General features: G+C 31.5%; 1 protein-coding gene across 3 annotated transcripts in view; it reads right to left on the reverse strand.

Moving 5' to 3' along the window:
- The window catches only part of LOC132715077 (complement C1q tumor necrosis factor-related protein 2-like), a 41,306-nt gene that overhangs the window by 10,261 nt on the left and 5,771 nt on the right, over positions 1-25,274 (reverse strand). Inside the window, exon 1 of one of the 3 annotated variants that reach the window (XM_060698049.1) lies at positions 16,209-16,871. The exons of 1 other annotated variant lie outside the window; for it this stretch is intronic. In XM_060698049.1, the coding sequence (XP_060554032.1) occupies positions 16,209-16,584 (376 nt within the window). In that variant the 5' untranslated portion in view covers positions 16,585-16,871. Of the gene's footprint in view, positions 1-2,912; positions 3,146-16,208; positions 16,872-25,274 lie in introns of those variants that run through there. One more of the 3 variants, XM_060698052.1, reaches the window with a different exon arrangement.

Raw genomic sequence — 25,274 nt, forward strand, 5'->3', positions numbered from 1 at the left:
ATGACCTTTATCTTTGTTAAAAAACATGCATATAAAACAAAATGTTTTATATCTTAATATGACCTTTATCTTTGTTAAAAAACAAACATATAACACAAAATGATGTATACTAAATATGGCCATTATCTTTGTTAAACAAAACATATCAATCAAAATGTTATATACTAAATACGACCTTTATCTTTAAACATACATATAAAACAAAATGTAATAAACCTAAATATGACCTTTATCTTTGTTAAAAAAACAAACATATAAAACAAAATATTTTATACTAAATATGACCTTTATATCTTTGTTAAAAACATGCATATAAAACAAAATGTAATAAACCTAAATATGACCTTTATCTTTGTTAAAAAACAATATTTAAAACAAAATATTATATACTAAATATGACCTTTATCTTTGTTAAAAAACAAACATATAAAACAAAAAGGATTTGCTTTTGTGTCCGAATCGATACTTTTCATGGAAATATTCACTTGCAAATAAAATCCGAGTTGCATATACTGTTTTCATTTAAGTTCTGGTTTGGAACCGTTGTGTGTTCATAGTTTATCTGGCTACATGAAAACTTGTCCAAATATATCTTCATGTTGAGTACAATGATGTTAATATACCTGATCCTTTATTTACCATTAGTTAGATAACTCGGTAATGAAACATTGTGACATTGTGTTTACATAATTATACCAAGTAAGTAATATATAACGTCTTTAAACTAGTTCATGAATAAAACGGTTTAATAGCTTTACACAGAATTATTTTTCATCAACATGTTTGATAATACAAATGTATTAAATAATTATATTACAACTCGTGTTCAATCATAAGCAGTAAACAATGTATTTATTTATGGAGCAACACTCCGGAAAATGTGTTCCAAATGTTTGAAGAATGGTAAATAATATTACCAGAGGGACTACTAGACGGCTGAACCCACACGCTCTGTCCAGCTTTTAATACAGCGACAGTGTCAGCTGTATGACAGTCGACATTATCGTTGTCATGAATGTACTTTTTAGTGTATGCTACACCATCAACCATTATATCCACGTACAAATATTTAGAATTGTATACACATATATCTGTAGTAAATAGATATGTTCCGTTTGTTGTGGCCGTAAATTTCCCTATCTCACTGTTGTAAGCATTTCCTTCATTGAAGAGTACTACAGGAAACACTATAACTTGACCTCCAGGAGCGGCAGTGTTAGCATTTAGTCTTGCCTTGAATACCACAGTTGGTGTCAAAGTCTGTTCTGAAATAAGATCATTAGTAAGGTTTACAAAATGATATGTCGATGACATAGACATAAATAAAAGTTATTAAATGAGTGTACACTTCGACGAATTGTTAATTGGCCATCAACATTTGACCAAATCTTCATTAAAATATAAATAACGAGTTATGCATCTAATTTTATTTATTGCTTGTTTGCAAAAACAAAATTTTGTTGAAATTTATTTACGGCGGAGCGTGTTTCCATGGTCACCCTTATAACAAACACTGCAAAATGAAACTGTGTCATATATCAACTTTTCAATACTATGTATTTTAACTCAATGCGCCAATTGTGGCAAGGTGTCTTGTCTTTCTTGGTACAAGTATCTATTGTCGATAATCGCGAGAGAGATTTTTACTGGGCAGTGTCATATCATAATTTTAGTATTATCATCAAGTTTTAGATGTTTACATTTTGTTAAGATTTACTTTGGACGTAATATTGAATTTTTATAGTTTGAAAAAAAAATGTGTTGAAGTAACATCGAAAATTGTTTGAGCATAAAAATAATTTTGATATATTGAATAATTTGAAAATAAAGATGATTAAAAGTAAAAAACCTTAAAAATTGAACTGTGTAACTTTAATGTAACGAAACATGAACAAAATATAACGGGTCGCTACATTTAAATATTTAAGTATCTAATTTCGAAGATACAGTTGTTGAACTGGCGACTACATAATAATGATGATGAAAAACACGTCTAAAAATAACGAACTTTACGCTTTACGATATAACAAAGGTGCTGTAATATTGACCACTCCTGTTTTTACTTACCACCTGTATTCATATAAATTACCTAAAGGTTGATAAAAACATGATTACGTCAATGTTTTGCACTTCTATCAATAATTAAAACATTCGACAATGCCGCTATAACAATGGAGCTTTACTAACGAAGACGGCGGCTTTTTTAAATTTTAAATTATTGATATGTTGTTTATCAGGTTATTATGCTTGTAATTTACAACTAAATAGCAGTAACACATACGAGATTTTAAGAACAATATTCAGAAAAAAGCCGTGTAAACTTTTAAAAAAAAATTAAAAGAAAACAATACTCGTACATTTACAGAAATTGACAGTTTAGGTCGCTTTGGAGAATACGGTTATTGAAATTTCAGAACACGTTAATCATGTTTTGGAAACTTCAATAAGTCAAACGGCCACAGGTAATGAATAAAAGTGACACTGCTAATTTTTAAATGTCAAGTTGAGTTAAGTTATACATATTCAAAAGATTTGCTAATATAATTGTGATTGATCAACAAGTGATTATGGTAATTTTTTATACGTATGATTCGAGATTAATAGAATTACTTAAATCATTAAAAGACTGCCCACTCTTATTACGAATTGAGCTTAACTAATATATTCTGAACGCTATATTATAAAAAATTTCCGTTGGACTCGTGAAATACTAATTATTTTTTCATGGTAAAGTTAACAATCAAACATAATATTGACAAAATGTCAAGTTATTTTTGTATTAACCTGTTCACTGACCATTATACTTGGATTGGCATCATGCCACTTAAAATATGTTTACACATAAACTATGAGCTACATAGTATTGGTTTGTGATTGAATGAACTAAAATTTATATTACTAATTAGCTTTACCTTTTAAAATTTGCAGTTCAACGCTTGTCGCTTTTTGTGCTATTTCAGATTTCATTCGCTCCATTTGAAATTCCATGCGAACCATTTTCTCTAACACTTTCTCTTCAAAATCATATTTTGAACAATGCGGTTCATCCGACTTTGCACATATAAGTAGATAATTAAGAAAGAAAATTTTACAGAATGAAATTCTCATTTTTATTTTTAAAGTGACATAAACGTATCTTACAATGCTTAATAAAGAGCCTAGTGTAAGGGAAGCACAGGAAACAACAGTCTTATGTACCACAAATTTAACATCATGAGAGAAGTTGAAAAAGTACAGTCTTAGCTTTTTAGTTCATAGATACTTTTCATATTAAATTTGTAGTTCTAAAGATGAGCAAAGAAGTTTCAAAGGAACATAGTAATGTGGAAAAGCATTTAGAACAGTTGATAAATATATAGTTTTTCACAAACCGTTAACTGCTTAACATTTTATATTAAGCAAATATCTGTCAAATTGTGCTTATTTAAGGCACTAAATAACAGATTTTTGTGAATAGTGAATTTTTGACAACAACAGGTGTCAAGTGCCGTGTGGCAGCTGTAAAAAGTGCCCCTAACTTCACTTCAGTGTTGTTATAGTTTCTGGTCCTTCGGGATCATTGATGCCAGCACTATTAAGTGTTGAGAATTGAGTACCGCTCAAGCCTATGATAGGGGGCGTGAGGGATGTTGCACTTATTCATTATCCCTCATGTACAGACTCAATCAAACCGAGTCTGCAATTCTCTTTTAATTTTGATGTGATTAATGCTTCCGAGGGATCTATTTATTTCCAGAATTTTATACTTCACAACAGCAGGTGTCAAGTGCCGTATGGCAGCTGTAAAAGTTGCCCTGTACTTCACTTCAGTGTTGTATATTTTCTGGTCCTTCGCGATCATTGATGCCAGCACTATTAAGTGTTGAAAATTGAGTACTGCTCAAGCCAGTGCTAGGGGGCATGACAGATGTTGCACTTATTCATTATTCCTCATGTACAGACTCAATCAAACCGAGTCTGCGATTCTCTTGTAATTTTGTTGTGATTAATGCTTCCGAGGGATCTATTAATTTACAGATTTTAGCTTACAGAGTGCACGTGATAGAAGTTCTACCTTTGATACCACTTTCTTAGGTTCCTTATAAATCGGCATGGATTTGGAAACAGGCATGCAGTTTCAAACGTAGGTTAAAAACATTTACAATTAATTCAATATTACTTGGAATTTCTTAATAATTCCTGCATTAATGCAAATAATTTTGTTAATGAATATTGCTACTTATATTTGGAAAAAACACATAAGAATAAAAACGAAATTTACAAATGTCCGAGATTTTCCGATTATTGTGGCTAAGATAGAGAGGTTTATAAATTCGAAGAATGCATGGGTGAAGTGATATTAACGAAAACATCGTGAGCAAAATGATATTCACGAGGGCAGCGTTGGCGAAATATTATTCACAAAGACTGAATAAGAGAATTGACATTCGTGAAGATTGCAGCTACGAAGATTGCACGGGCAAAACTTTGAGAGCAAAATTATATTCATCTCAGAAACAGGAAGCGTTAAATTTTGCCGAGTTAATATCATCTACGTATTGATAACTTTCGGTACATATCCTTGATAACAAATAATCATAACAGTCTCTTTCCAAACGGAAAGTGCAAACAAAAGTTTAGTATCTAAGGATACTTACCTTTTTAACTACCCTCTAAATTCTGACAATCTGCTCTCAATTACAGATAAATTGTTAGAATAACAGGATATGTAACACATACTAAATATTTAATGAATATATCACAGATGTTTACGGCCTTTTAGACTTTGTTTATCTCTATTGTAAACCAAACATCCTGAAACTGAGATTTCATAACTGTTTCTCACGGTTCATTTTCAATATGTCTGTTTTTTCTAAGAATTACGAAATGAAAATTTAAGCAAGTAAAGATAACCCCTGGGCAATAATAAAAAATAATTTAAAAAGGGAAGAAAAAGAAAAAACCGCTGTTCAATCACTTCTTTTAAGATTTTTTATAAAAATTGGTACATTTCAGATATGATATGATGGTAAATGTGATATTTTTTTTTTAATTTCTGGTAGAAATTGCTAAATAACAAGTTGAATGATTAAGTAAGATGCCCCAGTTGTGTTTAAATGTTATAAGTTTTTTAATGACAGTTTACAGGGTCTGACCACCCTGTGTCCGTGACCGTCGCATAAACTTTAAAGTTAAGGACTTCCAGGAAAAGAACTCGTTTACTTAAGGTTCATTATACATACAGATAAAGGGAATAAAATATTTATAAGCATTTTCATTAACAAATTCTTTTAATATTTCATACAATTTCAACATGGCTGCTACTATTTCAGCTGTTCCTACTTGTGCTACAATTGCATCCACTGCTGTTTCGTTTTTTACTACTACTGCTTCCACTACTTCTTTCACTTCTGATGCTACTGCTATTTCTACTTCTTTTCTATTACTGCAGCTACTTTTCCTATTGTACTGCTGCTACTTCTCCTATTATTATTACTGCTGCTACTTCTACTATTAACACTACTTATTTCTACTACTATTTCTATTTCTACTCTTAACACTACTACAATTTCTACTATCACTACCTATGCTACTTGTTATATTATGTTTGATTCTACTTTTAGTATTTTTACTTCTTCTACTTTTACCTGTAGATCCACTGCTTCTTTTTTCTATTACTACAACAGCTTCTCATTCTACCTCTAATACTTCATCTGCTGCTTTTTTACTTTTGCTATAACTACTGAAATTACTACTGCTGCTGCTACTTCTTCCAGCCATGTAGATAACAGAGCCAGGCAGATTGTATGTACTCCAATGAAATATCAATCCTGCCTATCAAAAAGTAATAAATATGCATGTTATAGCAATTTACACTAAATTTGTATATATTTGATCCTTTTATATTATGTACCATCTTAAATTTAAAACTTTTATATCTATTGCTGGTAAAATATTGGTAACTTTCTATTCCTTTCACTTAACGTAGCAAAACATACCCATTGAGACCGTCTTTAGTCATATGCATAGATCTGTAAAAAAAGGTTTGAAAAAAGGTGTGTATTATTTATCTAAATAGTGATTGTAAATGTTTTACCTGCAGCCATAGCAAAATGTATAATCTTCTTGAAAATGTATCATTTTACTGATTTTGTTAATAATGTTTTACTTGCTACAAGTTTTAGGTTTAGCAAACACGTTTGCTATATCTCAACTGGTTAGGAAGTTGCTTATCCCTGTTAATAAATTATGTCTAAAGGGAAAAGATGGAATATTATGATAAGAACTTTTTGATTAATCGTTGATATGCACGAGCGTGGGAGCCCGTTAAAAAGTAACGATTTTATTAAAATATTTATTATTGTGACATTCAATGAATTTCAACTTCTAAAAAAGATTATGAATGATATGAAATAGCTGAAACTAAACGTTAATCCGACGGATGTGACGGACTGTATCTACGAACAAAAATTGTTTTTTTAAAGTTTTCCGTTTTAACAATATGCTTACGGAATTAAAACCAAATTATAACGAGAACTAATCAACTTCCCGTAAAAATAAATTTATCTGTATATTAAACTAAATTTGCTGACGATGAACTCGATTTAAAACTTATAATAATGCCGAACTACAATGCCACCAACAGAAAAGCTTTTTTTAAACTGAATCAAATGCCAATCATTACTGACCCTTTGAATTTGTTTATACAGATCCATAGAATCAAGTTCTTTATTATTTCTTTTTATTTTGATAAGGTAATTTTAGACAACAAAAAGTCAAGCTACTTATCGTTTTCCAACACGAAAAATTATCAAATAGCACATAAGGCAATATACAATTAAAGACTTATTTGGAGGTTGATATCTATTGTTTTACCATAATAACTATACAGTCTTCTCTTATCCGGTAAATTGGCTATATACTGTCGGAAGCATAAGTCAACAAGTTTTCATCGTATAGCATGGAATAAAATAGTGCATGCTTTTATTTCTTTAAGATTTCATTTACCGTTGTGCTTCAAAGATTTAAAGGCACATTATATCTCAGAGACAAATAAATTCGTACTTCTTTGTAAAAGGCAAACATGAATTTCATAATGTTTAAAACATGATTTAGAGAATGATAGATGCTTGTTACCTTAAACAAGTAGCGATAAATGTGATTTTTGACTTCAAATCAAAATATTATTTCTTTATAACTGTACTTGTTGCCTAAAAGCAACATATGAAAAGATGGTTCAGATAATTGACCAATGAGTGATTTTTCGGATAAACAACACAAAAATTTCAAAGCTTGTAAGATATAAAAATGAAAGCAATTTCTGAGGTATAATTTATGCTTGTAAAATAATTGTATTATAGATGATGTACTATGTACATATTTTAATAAAGTATTTGTTCTGTTCTGTTCTGTTCTGGTATAATGAGCCTTTTAAAATAATCAAGCAGTGACACCTAACTGAAATTGTGTACAAAATCAAAAATAAATATCATATGGGAAATCTTTTATTTATGATTGGCGTTGTAAGGGATACGTGTTACAGTGTTAACTCACTAGACAAATAATCAAGAGATCACGTGCTTGATTCCCCGCTACGCCGCTGATAAACAGAGGTCCCATATATATCTATCGGTGTTCTGAACCGGACATGTAAAAGAGCTCTAATCCCTTTTGATACTGTGCAACAAATTATCATGTATTACCCCGGAAAAAAGCTGAACTATCTCAGCAACATGGGAAAAATTGAATGAACAAAGGGTTGTTAATCGAATTTCTTTGTATTTCAGTCTTACAACGGTTACCTCCCCTTCATTATACAAAAATGACAACCGATGACAATTATTATCGATTTGCATTTTATCTATAAGTACTATTCATTCTTGTACATGTATGTAACATTTGTACATGTATATAACATTTTTCCTTCATATCAATTATATAATCATTTCAGAGTTTACAATAAATTTCAACATATAAATTTGCATTATTTACTAAAGCTTCATGTAAAATAATTTTCCAAGAATAAATAATGATTTATACCAAAAGGAAATATGTATCCTCCCCATCTTCATGTATTCTATTTTATATCGTATACTATTTACAAAGTTTATGAGCTTATTTCCTTAATGTTTCATTTACTTTAGATTTTTCAAAGATTTAAAATTATGAAGCAGTGACACCTCATTGAAATTTTTCTCAGGTCTCCTATATAATATACTATCAGTGGTTTTATTCTTAATAAAATATCATGATCACATTCATGACACTCTCCCATTCTAAAATGTCATTGTTTAAATTATTTTACAGTAATTTTAATTTATTGTCTCATGTACAAATGCCCATAGTTGTTTTTCTTTACTAAATGTTCTGTAAAATGATTGTTTTCTCACGTGCCCATGCCGTGAAATATCAATAAAAATAAATTGTTGTGCACCAGGAATGTGGAGAAACCCGGGTCCCCTTAGGAAAGAGGCAGCATCATGCATTGCCCCGAAAGAAAACAAAACGCAACTATCTTATGTATATTTCATGATTGAATGATATGTTACAAAGGTTAGTAAATCGAATCGCTTTGTGTTGCACTCTTACAGCGGTTACTTCCCCTTCACTACACAGAAACGACAACCGGTGACAAATATCCTTCGACTTAGAAATGAAATTGCGGTAAATACCAATCATTGTTGAACATGTATATAACATTGAACATAATTCAATGCATTTTTACATACATATCAGTTCAGAAATTATTGAATACAAAACAGTAATGTGTCCCACTGACGGACAAAGGCAAATATTTATGTATTTTATAATGCTGCATGTTTGTAACGTCGCTTTTCATTGGATAATCGTGACGCTTATATAGTTTTATATACACGGCTGCTGTGAATTTATGAAGAAATCTTATTTTTTTTCTCTAAAATAAGATGCTTGCTGTATTATTAATTTGTTATAAATGTTTCTGACAGGTTATATGGCCGTATATAAACGGTGGTTTTCAATATAATATATTTTACAAACAACTGTTTATATAGAGCCATATTACTTGTCAAAAATCTTTATTAGAGGTCAAAACATAGCCCTTACTGTGTTAGTAATCAAGTAGAAATATGGTGATGTATACTTCAAAATGAGTCATTTAACGCACATAACATATAAATTATTGATTGAATCTTGAATCTTGTTTTTTAAACTCTTTGTACAATCTACTTGGAACTTTTTGGAGGCATGAAGCTTTAACTAGGATACATCACCCGTGTACAATACACCCATTCATCTGCTGCTGCTGAGCGTTCCATAACGCATCCAACAATTATACAAACCATGTATGACGCTCTTGTGATCAATTAATATAAAATTGTCTTGTATAGTACAGATATCACCTTACATGTTGTTTGATTTTATTACATCACCTTGGCTTAGATGTAAATATACATTGTATTTAGTATAAATACATGTCTTTGAAACCCCCCTATTTTTCAGGTGTGGGCACAGCTACCACTGTTCCTGCTTGCAGGCAGTTGGATCAGTCCATGTGATCGATGGGGAGGATACTTACGTCTGTTAGCCATACGAAACGCGGCCAGACGCAGAGCTCGCGCTTTCATAGATCCCTTTCCAATCCTCAGACAGCGCAAATGTTGGGTATTAAACCAGAAAAGGCAAAAGAGGTAAGATGTTAATACAATATAGTTAACCCAACTTAATTTCGGCCCTGTATAGATTTGGAACAGTCTATTTGAAGGGAAAGGGTTTTCAATATAAGAATACAGCTCCAGGTATATGGAACCTGGTAAAACTGTACATATGTGCAGGCTGATCTGGTTCTGAACTGGTTGCAAAGGGTTGTAGGTTTCAGTTCCAGCAGGTAAAAGATTCAAATCTTTGAAATTTTTTAGTTGTATGGTATATTTCTCCAAAATATAATGTAAATGTATACGATAGTTTTAAGCCTGACTACGAATGGCCATTGTACTCGCCCAGGCGTCAGCGTCACTATTTAGTAAAGTTTTGCAAGCAAGTCGGTTTTACAGAACTATGTTTTTTTTTAGAAATAAGAAAAATTTATATAATCCAGGCTCTGGGTTTACTATCAAGCACTGAGAATAGTTGAGCATGCTACCAAAATGTCTTGTTTGAATAATCATTTTAGATAAGGAATGTATTGAGCTTTTCCAAAATTAGTTTCACTTAATGATACTCTTTTTTTTAATGATTTAGACAATGTTGAGCTAGGGTCTTTTAAATATTTTATTATAATTATATGTTGTTTTTTTTTCAGATATAAGATTGTTGTGAAATTTTTAGGAAAGCACCAATTTCTTGATATCAGTTCTCAAAATTTGGTATTCAGCACCCCATCTTGTTTGATCCTCTGTTTTATTTAGCATATACAAAATCGCAGCTGCCTTTAGGAGTCACTATAATTGTAAATTATTTGAAATCAATGATCCGTAAAAGGGTTAATATAAAAATCTTGCAAGCTGAGAGGGATCATGGCTTGGATGGGGCCACCATGGCCAAGTCAGGGTAATGCAGAGGAGTATCTGAGGGCTTCTTCCGCCAGTAAAACCTGAATTTAGTCTAAGCATTAACAGAATGTTGATATTTTCTTCTATATTTTCAGGTATGTTCAGCGTACTGAATGTTTGATATATAGTTTTATATTCTGCCATTTACAAACATATGAGATATTATATTGTATGTTTCAGGCATCAGAGGACCCTCAACACATACAGAATGTTGACATTGTTAGGAGAGCAATGAGGACGCCATCTAGGGTATGTGATACTGGATTTGTGTTCCTCAAAATTATGTTGTTGTTTTTTGTCTGTATTAACAATAATAATATGTGGACTAGAGGTCATGACCGTTATTCACTTTTCCCTTAACACTGACGGTTCAAATCCCACCAGTGACTTTTAAAATCTCTTATATCCGCCTCCGTGGTCGAGGGATTAGAGTGGATGACTTCTAATCCAGTTACCTCTCTGGCGTGGGTTCGATCCCCTGGAGATGCTTTGGTAGTTTAGCGCGGAGGAAGGTAGTGTAGTACTGGTGTAACTCTCCAGGAACGATGGTTATGAAACTACCCGCCTATATGACTGAAATACTGTTGGGAAAAGGCGTAAAATGAAACAAACAAACAAACAAAAAATAAAAATCTCTCATGTTAGGAATCTATCAAGTTAGCTCATGGAAAGTTTCACACTGATGCCTGTTTATATATGAAATAATGCACAAAGAGGCTTCTGATGCCTTTCTGAAAAGGTCTTTCATCATATGACCTTGGCAGTATAGGTCGGACTCAATACTTAATTTCTTATGGGTCGATATACTTTTTAGAAAGTCATTGCATGTAGGTGACATAGAGAATGCTTTTGCAGACATATGCTTTAATTATATTAACAATGCTGGTCTTACCATAATTATACTTCCTATGATTTTGATTTAAAGCATCAGCGCTTTATATTTTATTGTATCTTTTTAGCTTGGAATACTGACAAAATTAGCTAAATCAGAATCATCTTCTAGAACCAGTCGTACCACCTCATGCATATTTCAACAGGGCCAATTTCAACTGAACCTGGCTGCTCCGAAAATATTCGACTAACAAAGTGCATTGGGTCGTAGTTCATTCAGTGAATGTTAAGATATGAAAATCAAATCTGACATTTTGTTGTGGTCTGCTATATGTGAATAGGAAAAAAACGAAATATGCGACAATGTTAAAGCTAAGTGCAGTAGATACTTGCCTATGTTTGTAACGCCAGTACAGTATTTGTTATTACTGTTCTTAGAGATAAGGAAGTTAACTGTGATGGTATATATGGACTTCTTTGGGCATAGAGTTGTTAAAAGACTTATCTCATTTTAAATTTGTGAAGTTGTTTTTGTTTTATTTCAATTGTCTAATGTTAGGGCATGTGCAATAAGGCAGCTATAACATAGGTTAGACATTTTAAAAGATTGGACGAATCTTACGCCCTATCTTTTAGGCACATTATACATTTAATATATAATTATTATGAATTGATAAAACTGCTTGTTAAGCCTTGTAATGGGTCTATAAGTACAAATAAAGCTAAATGTTTTACAAAATATGACTTTTTTATGACCTTAATCTTTGATATAAACACACATACGAAAAACAAACTATTATAAACTAAATATGACCATTATTTTTGGAAACAACATACATCTGAAACTAAATATATGAATAAGAATACAAAGTTTTATTCAGCATTAAACATTTTAAAACAATTATTATACCCTATACAAATCCAAAGTTCAGTGTAAACAAAAACATAGAAAAAAAGAAAAGTAAATAATAATTTTTTCATTATAAATCGACAGTTATCAAAAGAGATTGTTTATTGAAACGTTATTCTAATTTAAGAACGAAAAAAGAAAGTATCACAAAATATGAATTTAATCTTTCATAAAAACATACATTTGAAACAAACTGTTACATAGTAAATACGACCTTTATATTTGTTAAAAAACATGCATATAAAACAAAATGTAATAAACCTAAATATGACCTTTATCTTTGTTAAAAAACAAACATGTAAAACAATATATTATATACTAAATACGACCTTTATCTTTGTTAAAAAACATGCATATTAAACAAAATGTTATATACCTAAATATGACCTTTATCTTTGTTAAAAAAACAAACAACATATAAAACAAAATGTTATATGCTAAATATGACCTTTATCTTTGTTAAAAACATGCATATGAAACAAAATGTAATAAACCTAAATATGACCTTTATCTTTGTTAAAAAAATGCATATAAAACAAAATGTTATATACCTAAATATGACCTTTATCTTTGTTTAAAACAATATATAAAACAAAATGTTATATTCTAAATATGACCTTTATCTTTGTTAAAAACATGCATATAAAACAAAATGTTATATACCTAAATATGACCTTTATCTTTGTTAAAAAACAATATAAAAAACAAAATGTAATAAACCTAAATATGACCTTTATCTTTGTTAAAAACATGCATATAAAAACAAAATGTTATATACCTAAATATGACCTTTATCTTTGTTAAAAAAACAAACAAATAAAACAAAAAGGATTTGCTTTTGTGTTCGAATCGATACTTTTCATGGAAATATTCCCCTGCAAATAAAATCCGAGTTGCATATACTGTTGTCATTTAAGTTCTGGTTTGGAACCGTTGTGTGTTCATAGTTTATCTGGCTACATGAAAACTTGTCCAAATATATCTTCATGTTGAGTACAATGATGTTAATTAACCTGATCCTTTATTTACCATTAGTGAGATAACTCGGTAATGAAACATTGTGACATTAAGTTTACATAATTATACCAAGTTAGTAATATCAAATATCTTTAAACTAGTTCATGAATAAAACAGGTTTTATAGCTATCAGAATCATTTTTCATTTCTTTCATCAACATTTTTATTAATATTTAATGATAATAATACAACTCGTTTGAATCCTATGCAAGAAATAATGTGTTTATTTATGTAGCAAGACTCCGGAAAATGTGTTCCAAATGGATGAAGAATGGTAAATAATATTACCAGAGGCACTAGCAGACAACTGAACCCATACGCTCTGTCCAGCTTTTAACACAGCGACAGTGTCAGCTGTATCACAGTCGAGATAATCTTTGTCTGTAATGAATGACTTAGAGTATGAAACACCATCAACCATTATATCCACGTAAACATAATTGTTACCAGACAAACAAAGTGCTATAGTAAAAAGATATGTTCCGTTTGTTGTGGCCGTAAATTTCCCCGTCTTACTGTTGTAGGCATCTCCTTCATTGAAGAGTACTACAGGAAACACTATAGCTTGACCTAAAGGAGCGGCAGTGTTAGTATCTAGTCTTGCCTTGAATGCCACAGTTGATGTCACAATCTTATCTGAAACAGTATCATAAATAAGATTTACAAAATGACATAGATTTTCTACAGGTTGATGAAAACATTATTACGTCAATATTAATAAGACAATCAACAAAGAACGCATTTATACTAATTAAGACAACCACCATGGCGTGCACGAAAAAGTAAGATTATTATCTACGCGCGTGCCGCATGGATAATTTTGAATGCAAACATATATATTTCCTTTTATTTCATTGATAGGTAATTATGTCCATAACTAAATCAACTATTTCTCTTTTAGATTTACAGATTTAGAAGGCTGCAAAATATTATATTATATAAAAAGGCCGGTTAGACACTCGTTGAAGTTTAGATTAATGGCTAAATTTATTAAACGAGTATATGTAGAGGCTATTGAATGAGTGTAAGTTTAACACTGTTTTTTTTGAACGAGTTGAATAAAAGTATTTTAATAAATATGTAAGCCTTTGGCGAGCATAATATTATTTTGTTCAACAAATTCAATACATTCTGTAATGACCTTACACGGATTTAATATTCTATGTATCATATACCAAAACAAAAGACCGTTTGAAGTGAAAAAAGAACCAATTTTCATTGATACGCCTATAATGTTAAACTACAGCGACTTAAGAGCGACTTTATACTACATGTTTGGTTAGTGTCCAACTTTATTTGTCATCCAATGAAAACGCTGTATTTCTTAATAATTATGTGCGTTAATTTTCATAGATGGACAAAAGTCGAAACTTTATCGAAGTCCGTTCATAGTCGACTTCTGTTTTTATAGAACTTCATAGAACCGCATACTGACGTAACGAAGTGAATGATAATAAGGCCAAATAAAGCTTGGTACTAAATATGTTAGTACTCATCCGTAGCTGTTCTACAGAAATTAGAATCATTATCCTATCGCTATCGCTCCTGTCGAAGTTTCTCATTTCTGCAGAGCAGCACGGATGAAAACAGTCATTATTTTTGGTATGTGATAAAAAGTGTAATTAATTTGTGTAATTCCGTTTTTGAATTTATTGAACACTTGCAAAAAATATATTATGGTCGCCAGAGGCTTGCATAATATAATTCTATGCATCTCGTACAATGCACTCAGTATTAAACTTACACTCATACAATATCCTCTATTTATTGTATACACTGTTCCGTGGTTTATATTCAATATAAATTATTTAGTTTTAATAATTACAACCTTACAGTACAATAGCATGACTTAATGCCTAGGAAAGACAAAAAGATGATGCATGTTACGTACTATTTTCGCTGTGATTTAATTTAAGGTAAACCAAATTATGTTTCATTGAACGAATTGAAATTAATCATAATATTCGAGCCTCTGTCATGTTATATACTTTAACAAGTCTTTACAATGTAAAACTATCTATAGCTCGTTTTTTTTCGTTAAACACAGCAAAACTTATACACAGCATTATCACTTGTCTAACCTTGACACCAAGTCTTTCTAAACAAAAAGGTCGTTGACTTCAAGCCACTTTCCTCTCACCGCTTTATGTTTGATTTGCGCTAGCGTCTTTGAATAATTTCATGTGAGAAAAGCTTACGGTACGTCGTTTGTTATACTCAGGTGTCTGTTTGAATCTTAAATAATGCACAACTAAGGTATTCCACTCATGGTCTTTATACTGTACCTGTACAACGCTCCGCCACAAAATAAATAAATAAATAAATAAATTAATTAATTCATTCATTCATTCATTCATTCATTCATTCATTCATTCATTCATTAAATAGTTTTTCATTCAAGCAACAGTTCTGTTTCTACTTTTTTGATAACTTATATTATAAATATACATTGACCACGTACATATCTTCCTTTAGATCAACCTGCACGTATAAATCAATCGGGTTTTTGATTACTTTGTTTGTTTGTTCTTTTTTTTTTTTTGCTTATTTTATTTTATTTTCAAAAATATTGATATATTGTCTTATAGGATACGCTGTCTTGTACCTTACAGTCAAATATCAGGAACAAAGACTTGTTTTAAAAACAATACTAAAACATATAAACTAAAAGAAATTTCAATTATAATACAAATACATTTACAGAGATTGACAGCTAAGATCGGAGAAGAGAGTTATTAATTTTTTAGAAGACATAAATTATGTTTTTGACCCTTCATTTACTCAAACAGTCATATGTAAAGAATTATATATGTGTAGAGATCATAGATTTATATAGAAATTACAAAAAAATATATTATATGTGTTGACATAAACAATGAACTACAGAGTATTGGTTCGTGCTTGAACAATATTTAAATTGATATAAGATTTCAAAGACTAACCAGTTTTACCTTTCAAAATTTGCATTTCCTTGGTGTTTGTATCAATTTCAGATTTCATTCTCTCCATTTGAAATTCCATGCGAACCATTTTCTCTAACACTTTCTCTTCGAAATCATATTTTGAACAGTGCGGTTCCTCCGACATTACACATGATAGTAGGTAACTCAGAAAGATAATTTTACAGAATGAAATTCTCATTTTTATGTCCAAAGTGACACAAACGTATCTTATAATGCGAAGAAGTTTAGATAAACAGGATGAGGGCCTAGTATGAGGGAAGCACTGGAACATCAGTCTTATGTACCACAAATTTAACATCATAAGGGATGTATAAAAAGTACAGTAATTGTTTATCAGTTCATATGTGCTTTTCATATTGTAGTTCTAAAGATGAGCAAACAAACTTTAAAAGCACATATTAACGTGGAAAAGCATTTAGAACAGTTGATAAATTAAAGTTTTCACGAACAGTTAACTGCTAAACATTTTATATAAAGCAAAAATATGTCTAACCTTTTCGATTCTAGGTACTTATATAGACGATTTCTGTGAATAGTAACTTCACCAGACTTAGCTAAGAAAGTGCACTTGAAAGTTGTCAAGATCACTCTCTTGAGTTTCTTTTAACTCGACATGGACTCAAGGCATGCAATTTAGACGTACGTTGGGGTTTTAAGTAAAAAAATCGATTCAACACAATATTTCTTGGACTTTCGTTCTTACATCAATACAAACAATGTTGAATATTTTAACTTATATTTGGAACAAAACACAGAAGAATAAAAACTCCATTTACGTAAATATCCGAGATTTTCTGATTGCTGTAACCAACATAGAATTGATTATAAATTCGAAGAATGCGTGGGCGAAGTGAAGTTCATGAAAACTTGGAAAGCAAAATTATATTGACGAGGAAAACGTGGGCGAAAATTATTCACGAAGACTGCATGAGAAAATTGACATTCTTGAAGATTGCAGAAACGAAATTCTAAGATTGCACAGGTGAAATGAGCCGTGTCATATAATGGATTTGCTACCAGCATGGATCCAGACCAGCCTGCGCATCCGCGCATCTGATCAGGATCCATGCTGTTCGCTGTCAGTTTTTCCACTTGTAATAGAGTTGGTAAGCAAACAGCATGGATCCTGATCAGACAGCGCGGATATTTTAAGGCAAAAGAAATTCACGCAGACACACGTCGAATTGAAATTCACGAAGGCTGCATGGAATAAACGATATTCATGGAGAGTGCATGGCAGGAATGATATTCATAAAGGCAGCAAATAAGATTAATTAAGGTTGAAAGGGCCGGCGAACGGGCTGAATGGACGAGAGAAAAAAAATGTGTTTGGTTTTTCGTTGTACCATCACAGTATAGGTCATATGACGACTTTCTAGAATTACTGGTGGAGGGAGACCTCGTGTGCCCTTCCGTTCATTAATTCAGGCACGAACGGGCACCTGGTTAGAACCACTAAAGTTCCGTGAGCTAGCAAGATAGCTTCCTCAAATGAAAGAATTCAAAATCTATGTCGGGATTAGGACCCACAACGGTTAGGGGGCAAGTGGTTTGAAGTCAAGGACCTAAACCACTTGGCCACGGACCCCCACAAAATGACAGTAGTTCAGTCATTACATCTTTCGATTTCTCAAAATTTTGAGCATATGTCTTACTTTAATAAAAAAACTTATTTGTTGTTTGTTTTTATATCCCATGAGCTTTGATATGTCCAGGAACAACTGCAGATAACTTATGTATTAAAGGAACTCCACTGAGGTTTCTAAGGCTAAAACTATAAAATTATAATTTTCCACATAGATCAACATGAACACTTACAACAAAAATATCAATAAAATATAACTAAGAAATATACAAGAAATACATTGAAAATCGTATGTTTGTGCCATTCTCAGTCCGATGTGAGTGAATAGCGTTTAAACGCTTTACAATTTTGCGTCATTTCTCACTATTATAAAAACTATTCTGGAAAAACGGAGTCAGCTAATGATTTGAATTTTTGCCAATAAGTTAATAGTATAGATTAACATCAAATGGAGTAACAATCTCAAAATATTATTTCCAGTCCCGTCATGTCATTAAACCTCAGTGGAGTCCCTTTAACTTTTTACATTTCGTGATTATATCAAAAACAGGAAGCATCAATGTCTGTCGAGTTGATATCATCTACGTATTGGTAACTTTCAGAACACATCCTTGATTGACAATAATCATATTTGTCGCTTTCCAAACTGGAAGGCCAGAGAAAGGGGTAAATTAGTATCTAAGGATACTTACTTTTTAAACTACCCTCCAAATTCTGGCAATCTGCTCTCAATTACAGATAAAATGTTAGAATAACAGGATATGTAAATCATGCTTAATATTTAATGAATATATCACGGATGTTTACGACCTTTAAGACTTCGTTTATCTCTATTGTGAACCAAACATCCTGAAACTGAGATTTTATTTCCGTTTCTCACGGTTCATTTTCAAAAATGTCTGGGTTTTTTTCTTCTTAGAAATACGAAATAAAAGTTAAAGCAAGTACAGTTAAACCCTAGTACCTTTGATTTTAAGGAAGAATAAAAATAGCTAAATAAAGGAAGAAAAAGAAAAAAAAAAACAGAAAAAAACGCTGGTCAATCATTTCTTTCATGATTTTAAATTAAGATTTGTACATTTGAGATATGATGGTAAATGTGATTTTTTAAATTTCTGGTGGAAATTGTTACATAACAAGTTTAATAATTAAGTAAGATGCCCCAGTTGTTTTTAAATGCTATAAGTTTTTTTAATGACAGTTTACAGGGTATGACCACCCTGTATCCGTGACCGTCGCATAAACACTTTAAAGTTAAGGACAAGACTGCCAGGAAAAACACTCGTTTACTTAAGGTTCATTATATATACAGATAACGAGAATAAAATATTTATAAGTATTTTGATTGAAAAATGCTTTTAATATTTCATACAAATTGAACATGACTGCTACTATTTCTGTTGCTCTTACTTGTGCCACGATTGCTGCTTCTATTTTTAATGCTACTGTTTCCACTACTTCTTTCACTTCTGATGCTACTGCTATTTCTACTTCTTCTTTTTCTTTTACTGCTGCTACTTCTACTATTAATATTACTGCTGCAACTTCTACTATTAACACTAATTATTTCTACTACTATTTCGATTATTACTACTTAACACTACTACAATTTCTACTATCACTACTTATGCTACTTGTTATATTTTTTTTGATTCTACTTTTAGTATTTTTATTTCTTCTACTTTTACTAATAGATCCACTGCTTCTTTTTTCTACTACTACTACTGCTTCTCATTCTACCTCTAATACTTCATCTGCTCCTTTTTCTACTTCTGCTATGACTACTTAAATTATTACTGTTGCTGCTATTTCTACAAGCCATGTAGATAACAGAGTCAGGCAAGTGTATGTACTCCAATGACATATCAATCCTGTCTATCAAAAAGTAATAAATATTCATGTTATAGCAATTTACACTAAATAGGTATATATTTGATCCTTTTATATTATATACCATCTTAAATTGAAATCTTGTATATCTATTGCTTGTAAAATATTGGTAACTTTCTAATCCTTTCACTTAACGTAGGTAGCAAAACATACCCATTGAACCAGTCTTTAGTCATATGCATAGTTCTGTGAAAAAGGTTTGAAAAAAGGTATTTATCATTTATCTATATGGTGATTGTAAATGTTTTAACCTGCAGCCATAGCAAAATGTATAATATTTCCGAAAATGTTTCATTTTACTGATTTTGATATCTTGTTAATAATTTTTACTTGCTACAAGTTTTAAGTTTAGCAAACACGTTAACTTTGCTATCTGAACTGGTTAGGAAGTTGCTTATCTTTGCTATCTATTTCTCTGCGAGAAAAAAGTATGGCTGTATATTTAATCTTTACAAGATAAAACTGAAATGAAAACAAGGATGGAATATTAGGATAAGAACTTCAAGATGCACGAGCGTGGGAATCCATTTAAAAGTGAAAATTTTATAACATGATTTTTTATTGTGACATTCGATGAGTTTAAACATCTTAAAAAGACTATGAATGAAATGACATAGCTGACACTAAACGTTTATCAGACAGATGTGACGGACTTTATTGAGCAAGTATGTTTTAGGCAAAATATGATGCCTGTAAATTCCGTTTGAACTATATGCTTACGGAATTAAACCCAATTTATCAAAATAAATTTATCTGTAGATTAAACAAACAAAAACAAGAAATTATTTGCAGATGATGAATTCCATTTCAGTCTTATCATAATGTCCAACAATTACAATCAAAAGAAAAGCTTTTTTTGGAACTGAAACAAATACATATTATCACTGACCCTTTAAACTTGTTAATACAGCTCTAATACATATAACCAATTTCATTATTATTTCTTTTTATTTTGATTAGCTTACTTTAGACGCCAAATAATCCAGCTTCCTATGGTTCTTCCGACAAGAATAAATATTAAATAACACATAAGGCAATGTATAATGAAAGACTTATTTTAAGGTCGATATTTAGTTCTTTTACCCTATATAAGTATACCGTCTTGTATTATCCGGTAAAATGCTATATACTGACAGAAACATAAGACAAACTTATTTAATCTTTCACCATTGAAAACAGTGTATACTCTTATTTCTTTAAGATTTCATTTACTGTGGTGTTTCAAAGTTTTAAAGACACATTATGTCTCAGAAACAAATTAATTTGTACTTCTGTATTAAAGGCAAACATGAATTTGATAATGTTTAAAGAATGGTTTAAGAGAATGTTAGACGCTTGTTACCTTAAGAAAGTAGTGATAAATGTGAAATAATTTGTTTTAAAAACAAAGTTTTATTTTGACTTCCATGCAAAATACTAATTCACTCACTATAACTGTACCTATTGCCAAAAAGCATCAGACGAAACAGTAGTGAGTAACGCATTGAATAATATAAATATACATCAAAATTATAAAAAGAAATATATAAAAAGTAATTATATTAAAGAAATAAAAATAAAAGCATTGATAAGGTATAATGGCCCTTTAAAATTATATAACTTGTGTACAAAATCATTATATCAAATATCATACGGGAGATCTTTGTCTTATGATTGGCGTTGTAACGGATCGCTGCTACAGTGTTAACTCACTGGCCAAAAAATCAAGCGTGCACTAGTTCTATATCCGGCTACTGCGCTGACAAAATGTCTTTAGAAACAGAGGTCCCATGGTTTTCAATTAGTGTTCTGCATAGGGCATGTTAAAGAACCCTAGCCCCTTTTGGAACTGGGCAACAATTGTATCGTACACTACCCCGGAAATAAAAATTCAACCAACTCAGCAATATGGTAGCATTAATGAAATCTTACAAAGGGATGTTAGTCAAATCTCTTTGTATTGCCATCCTACGGCGGTTACCTCCCCTTTACTTTACAAAAACGACAACCGGTGACAAATATTATTCGACTTGCATTTTATCGGTAAATACCAATCATTATTGTACATGTATATAACATTTGTACATGTTTACAACATGTTTTCCTTCAAATCTATTACACACTCGGTTCAAAGTTTACAATAACGTTCAACATATAATTTTGCATCATTTGCTGAAGCTTCTTGTAAAAGAGATGTTAATTTTCTAACAAAATAATGATTTGCACAAAACAAATTGTGGTGGCGTCCGTGGCCGAGTGGTTAAGGTCGTTGATTTCAAACCACTTGCCCCTCATAGCTGTGGGTTCGAATCCCGACAGAAACTTTGGGTTCTTTCATGTGAGGAAGCTATTCAGCTAGCTAACGGAATGTCGGTGGTTCTACTCAGGTGCCCGTTCGTGCCTGAAATAATTCACGGAAGGACACCAGAGGTCTTCCTCCACCAGTAAAGCTTGAACGTTGCCGTATGACCTATACGGTGTCGGTGTGACGTAAAACCCAATAAAAAACACAAATTGTATCGTCCACAATTACAGGATTGACAAAGGATACGTCTACAGTTTTTTCTATTTTATATTGTATGCCATTAACAAAACGTTTATGAGTTTATTTCTTTAATATCTCATTTACCGTAGATCTTTCAAAGATTTAAAATTATGAAGCAGTGACACCTATCTGAAATTTCTCTCAGGTCCCATATATATAATAAACTCAGTATTTTTATTCTTTATATAATATAACGATCACTTTCATGGCATTATCCCATTCTAAAGTGCAATTGCATTAATTGAATTACAGTAACATTATTTTTTCTAATGTTCATATGTTCATAGCATTGCCCATGGTTTCACTTTACTAAATATTTCGTTACATTGTTGGTTTCTCGCATGCCCGGTTTGGCAATAAGAAATCATTAAAAAATTGTTCTGCACCGTAAGTTTAAAAGAAACCACCCCGGGAAAGGGGCAGCAACTGTAGCATGCATTACCCCGGATAAAAAACCGCAACTTATTTATAAATATTAAATGATATCTTACAAAGATTTGTTAATCGCATTGTCTTACAGCAGATAATTCCCCTTTACTACACAGAAATGATAACCGGTGACAAACATTTTTCGACTTGGACTTGGACATTTCGGTAAATACCAATCGTTCTTGTGCATATATATAACCAAACTCCTCACAGTGATTACCTCCCTTGGCAGAATTGTAATCACTGCCTTCAAAGACGTCACATGATGATGAAAGTCACATGACGTAACGTCGAAATTCAAATGTAAATATCGACCGTTACAAAGAAAATCTAACGTTATTTTTCTCTTTCTGTTTTATTTTTAACTTTTGGTGCCTACGTTCGATATAGTTTATCAAAAAATTATCAAAAGTATACAGAATAACGAAAAATGAATTAAAAAGCTAAAAAATATAAAATATCAAAATATCGTCTCGGTAGAAAATAATCTCATAATTTTTAGAATTATTTCTAAATATTCATATCATTTATTTATTTATTCATAAACATTGTTAAATAAATGAGAGAAAACTTATCTGATAGATAAAAGCAGTAGATAAAACAATTTTTGAAAAAATATAGTATATCAGAAATTCTGATATATTGGGACCTTGGTGGCAGAGATCTACGCCGAAGAATTAAGGGGAGATCACTGTGTGGAGATTGATATATAACATTGAAGTGTCCCCTAATTTTCACTGACGGACAAAGGCAAATATGTATGCATATTATAATAGTGCACGTTTGTAACGTCGGTTTTCATAGGATAATCGTGACTTTTATATAATTTAATATACACGGCTGCTGTCAATTTATGAAAAATCTCACTTTTTCTCTAAAAAAAGAGGATGTTTGCTGTATTATAAATTTGTTATAAACCTGTAAGAAAGTTTATATGGCCGCGCATAAACGGTGGTTTGCAAGCAAAGCCCTTACTGTGTTAGTAATGCAGTATAAATATGGTGATATATGCTGCAAAATGAATGAGCCATTAAACGCACAAAACATGTAAATTATCTCTTGAATCTTGAATCTTTTTTTAAACTCTTTGTACAATTTACTTAAAATATTTTGGAGGCATGCAGCTTTAAATCAGAAACATCATACACTTACAATGCACCCATTCACCTGTTGCTGATGAACGTTCCATAAAGCATCATAAAATGTTATACAAGCCAAATATGACACTGTGTTTATCAATGAGAATAAAGTTGTCCTGTATGGTACCAATTATCATCATACATGTTGTTAAAATTTATTACATTGTTATGCTGGCCTTGGTGTGGATGCAAATGTATTTATTGTGTCATAAGTGTGTAACAATAGGCTTAAAACAGCATACCTCCAGATTCATGCTTATTTTCATGAAAATGTTAAAAATGTGTTTGAAAGTAAAATATTGTGTAGTGAACAAAGAGATTAATTAATACTTTGCAAACGGCGCTTAAAATCCACGTAAATTTCTAAAAACTTTAAAAAAGATGTCAAAATATGCAAACATATCCTTTACTGTGTTAGTAATGCAGTAAAAATGTGGTGATGTACATACTGCAAAATGAGTCATTAAACGCACATAACATGTACATTATAACTTGAATCTTGAATCTTTATTTAAACTCTTTGTACAATGTACTTGAAATATTTTGGAGGCATGCAGCTTTAAATCGGATACACCACCCACTTACAATGCACACATTCACATAATGCAGATGAACATTCCATAAAGCATCCAAAAATTAAACAATCCATATATGACGCTCTTGTGATCAATGAATATAAAATTGTCTTGTAAAGTACCGATATCACCTTACATGTTGTTTGAATTTATTACATCACCACGCACGCCTTGGCTTAGATGTAAATATACATTGTATGTAGGATAAATACATGTCTTTGAAACCCCCCTATTTTTCAGGTGTGGGCACAGCTACCACTGTTCCTGCTTGCAGGCAGTTGGATCAGTCCATGTGATCGACGGGGAGGATACTTACGTCTGTTACCTGTGTAGCCATACGAAACGCGGCCAGACGCAGAGCTCGCGCTTTCATAGATCCCTTTCCAATCCGCAGACAGCGCAAATACTGGGTATTAAACCAGAAAAGGCAAAAGAGGTGAGATGTTGGTAAAATATTGTTAACCCAACTTAAATTTGGCCCTATTTGAATTTTGAAACCTTTGCAGTATAGGTCTGACTCAATACGTAACAATCTTGTGGGCCGTTATACTTTTCAGAAAGCCATGGCATGCAGGTGACATAGACAATGCTTTTGCAGACATATGCTTTAATTACATTAACAATGCTGGTCTTACCATAATTATACATCATATGATTTTGATTAAAAGCATCAGCGCTTTATATTTTATTGTATCTATTTTTAGCTTGGAATACTGACAGAATTGGCTAAATCAGAATCGTCTTCTAGAACTAGTCGTACCACCTCGTGCATATTTCAACAGGACCAATTTCAACTAAACCTGGCTGCTCCAAGATTATTCGACTAACAAAGTGCATTGGGTCGTAGTTCATTCAGTGAATGTGAAGATATGAAAATCAAATCTGAGATTTTGTTGTGGTCTG

The sequence above is a fragment of the Ruditapes philippinarum genome, unplaced genomic scaffold (genome assembly GCF_026571515.1).
Source record: "Ruditapes philippinarum isolate M1 unplaced genomic scaffold, ASM2657151v2 ctg1755_1_1_1_1, whole genome shotgun sequence".
NCBI classification, from domain to species: domain Eukaryota; kingdom Metazoa; phylum Mollusca; class Bivalvia; order Venerida; family Veneridae; genus Ruditapes; species Ruditapes philippinarum.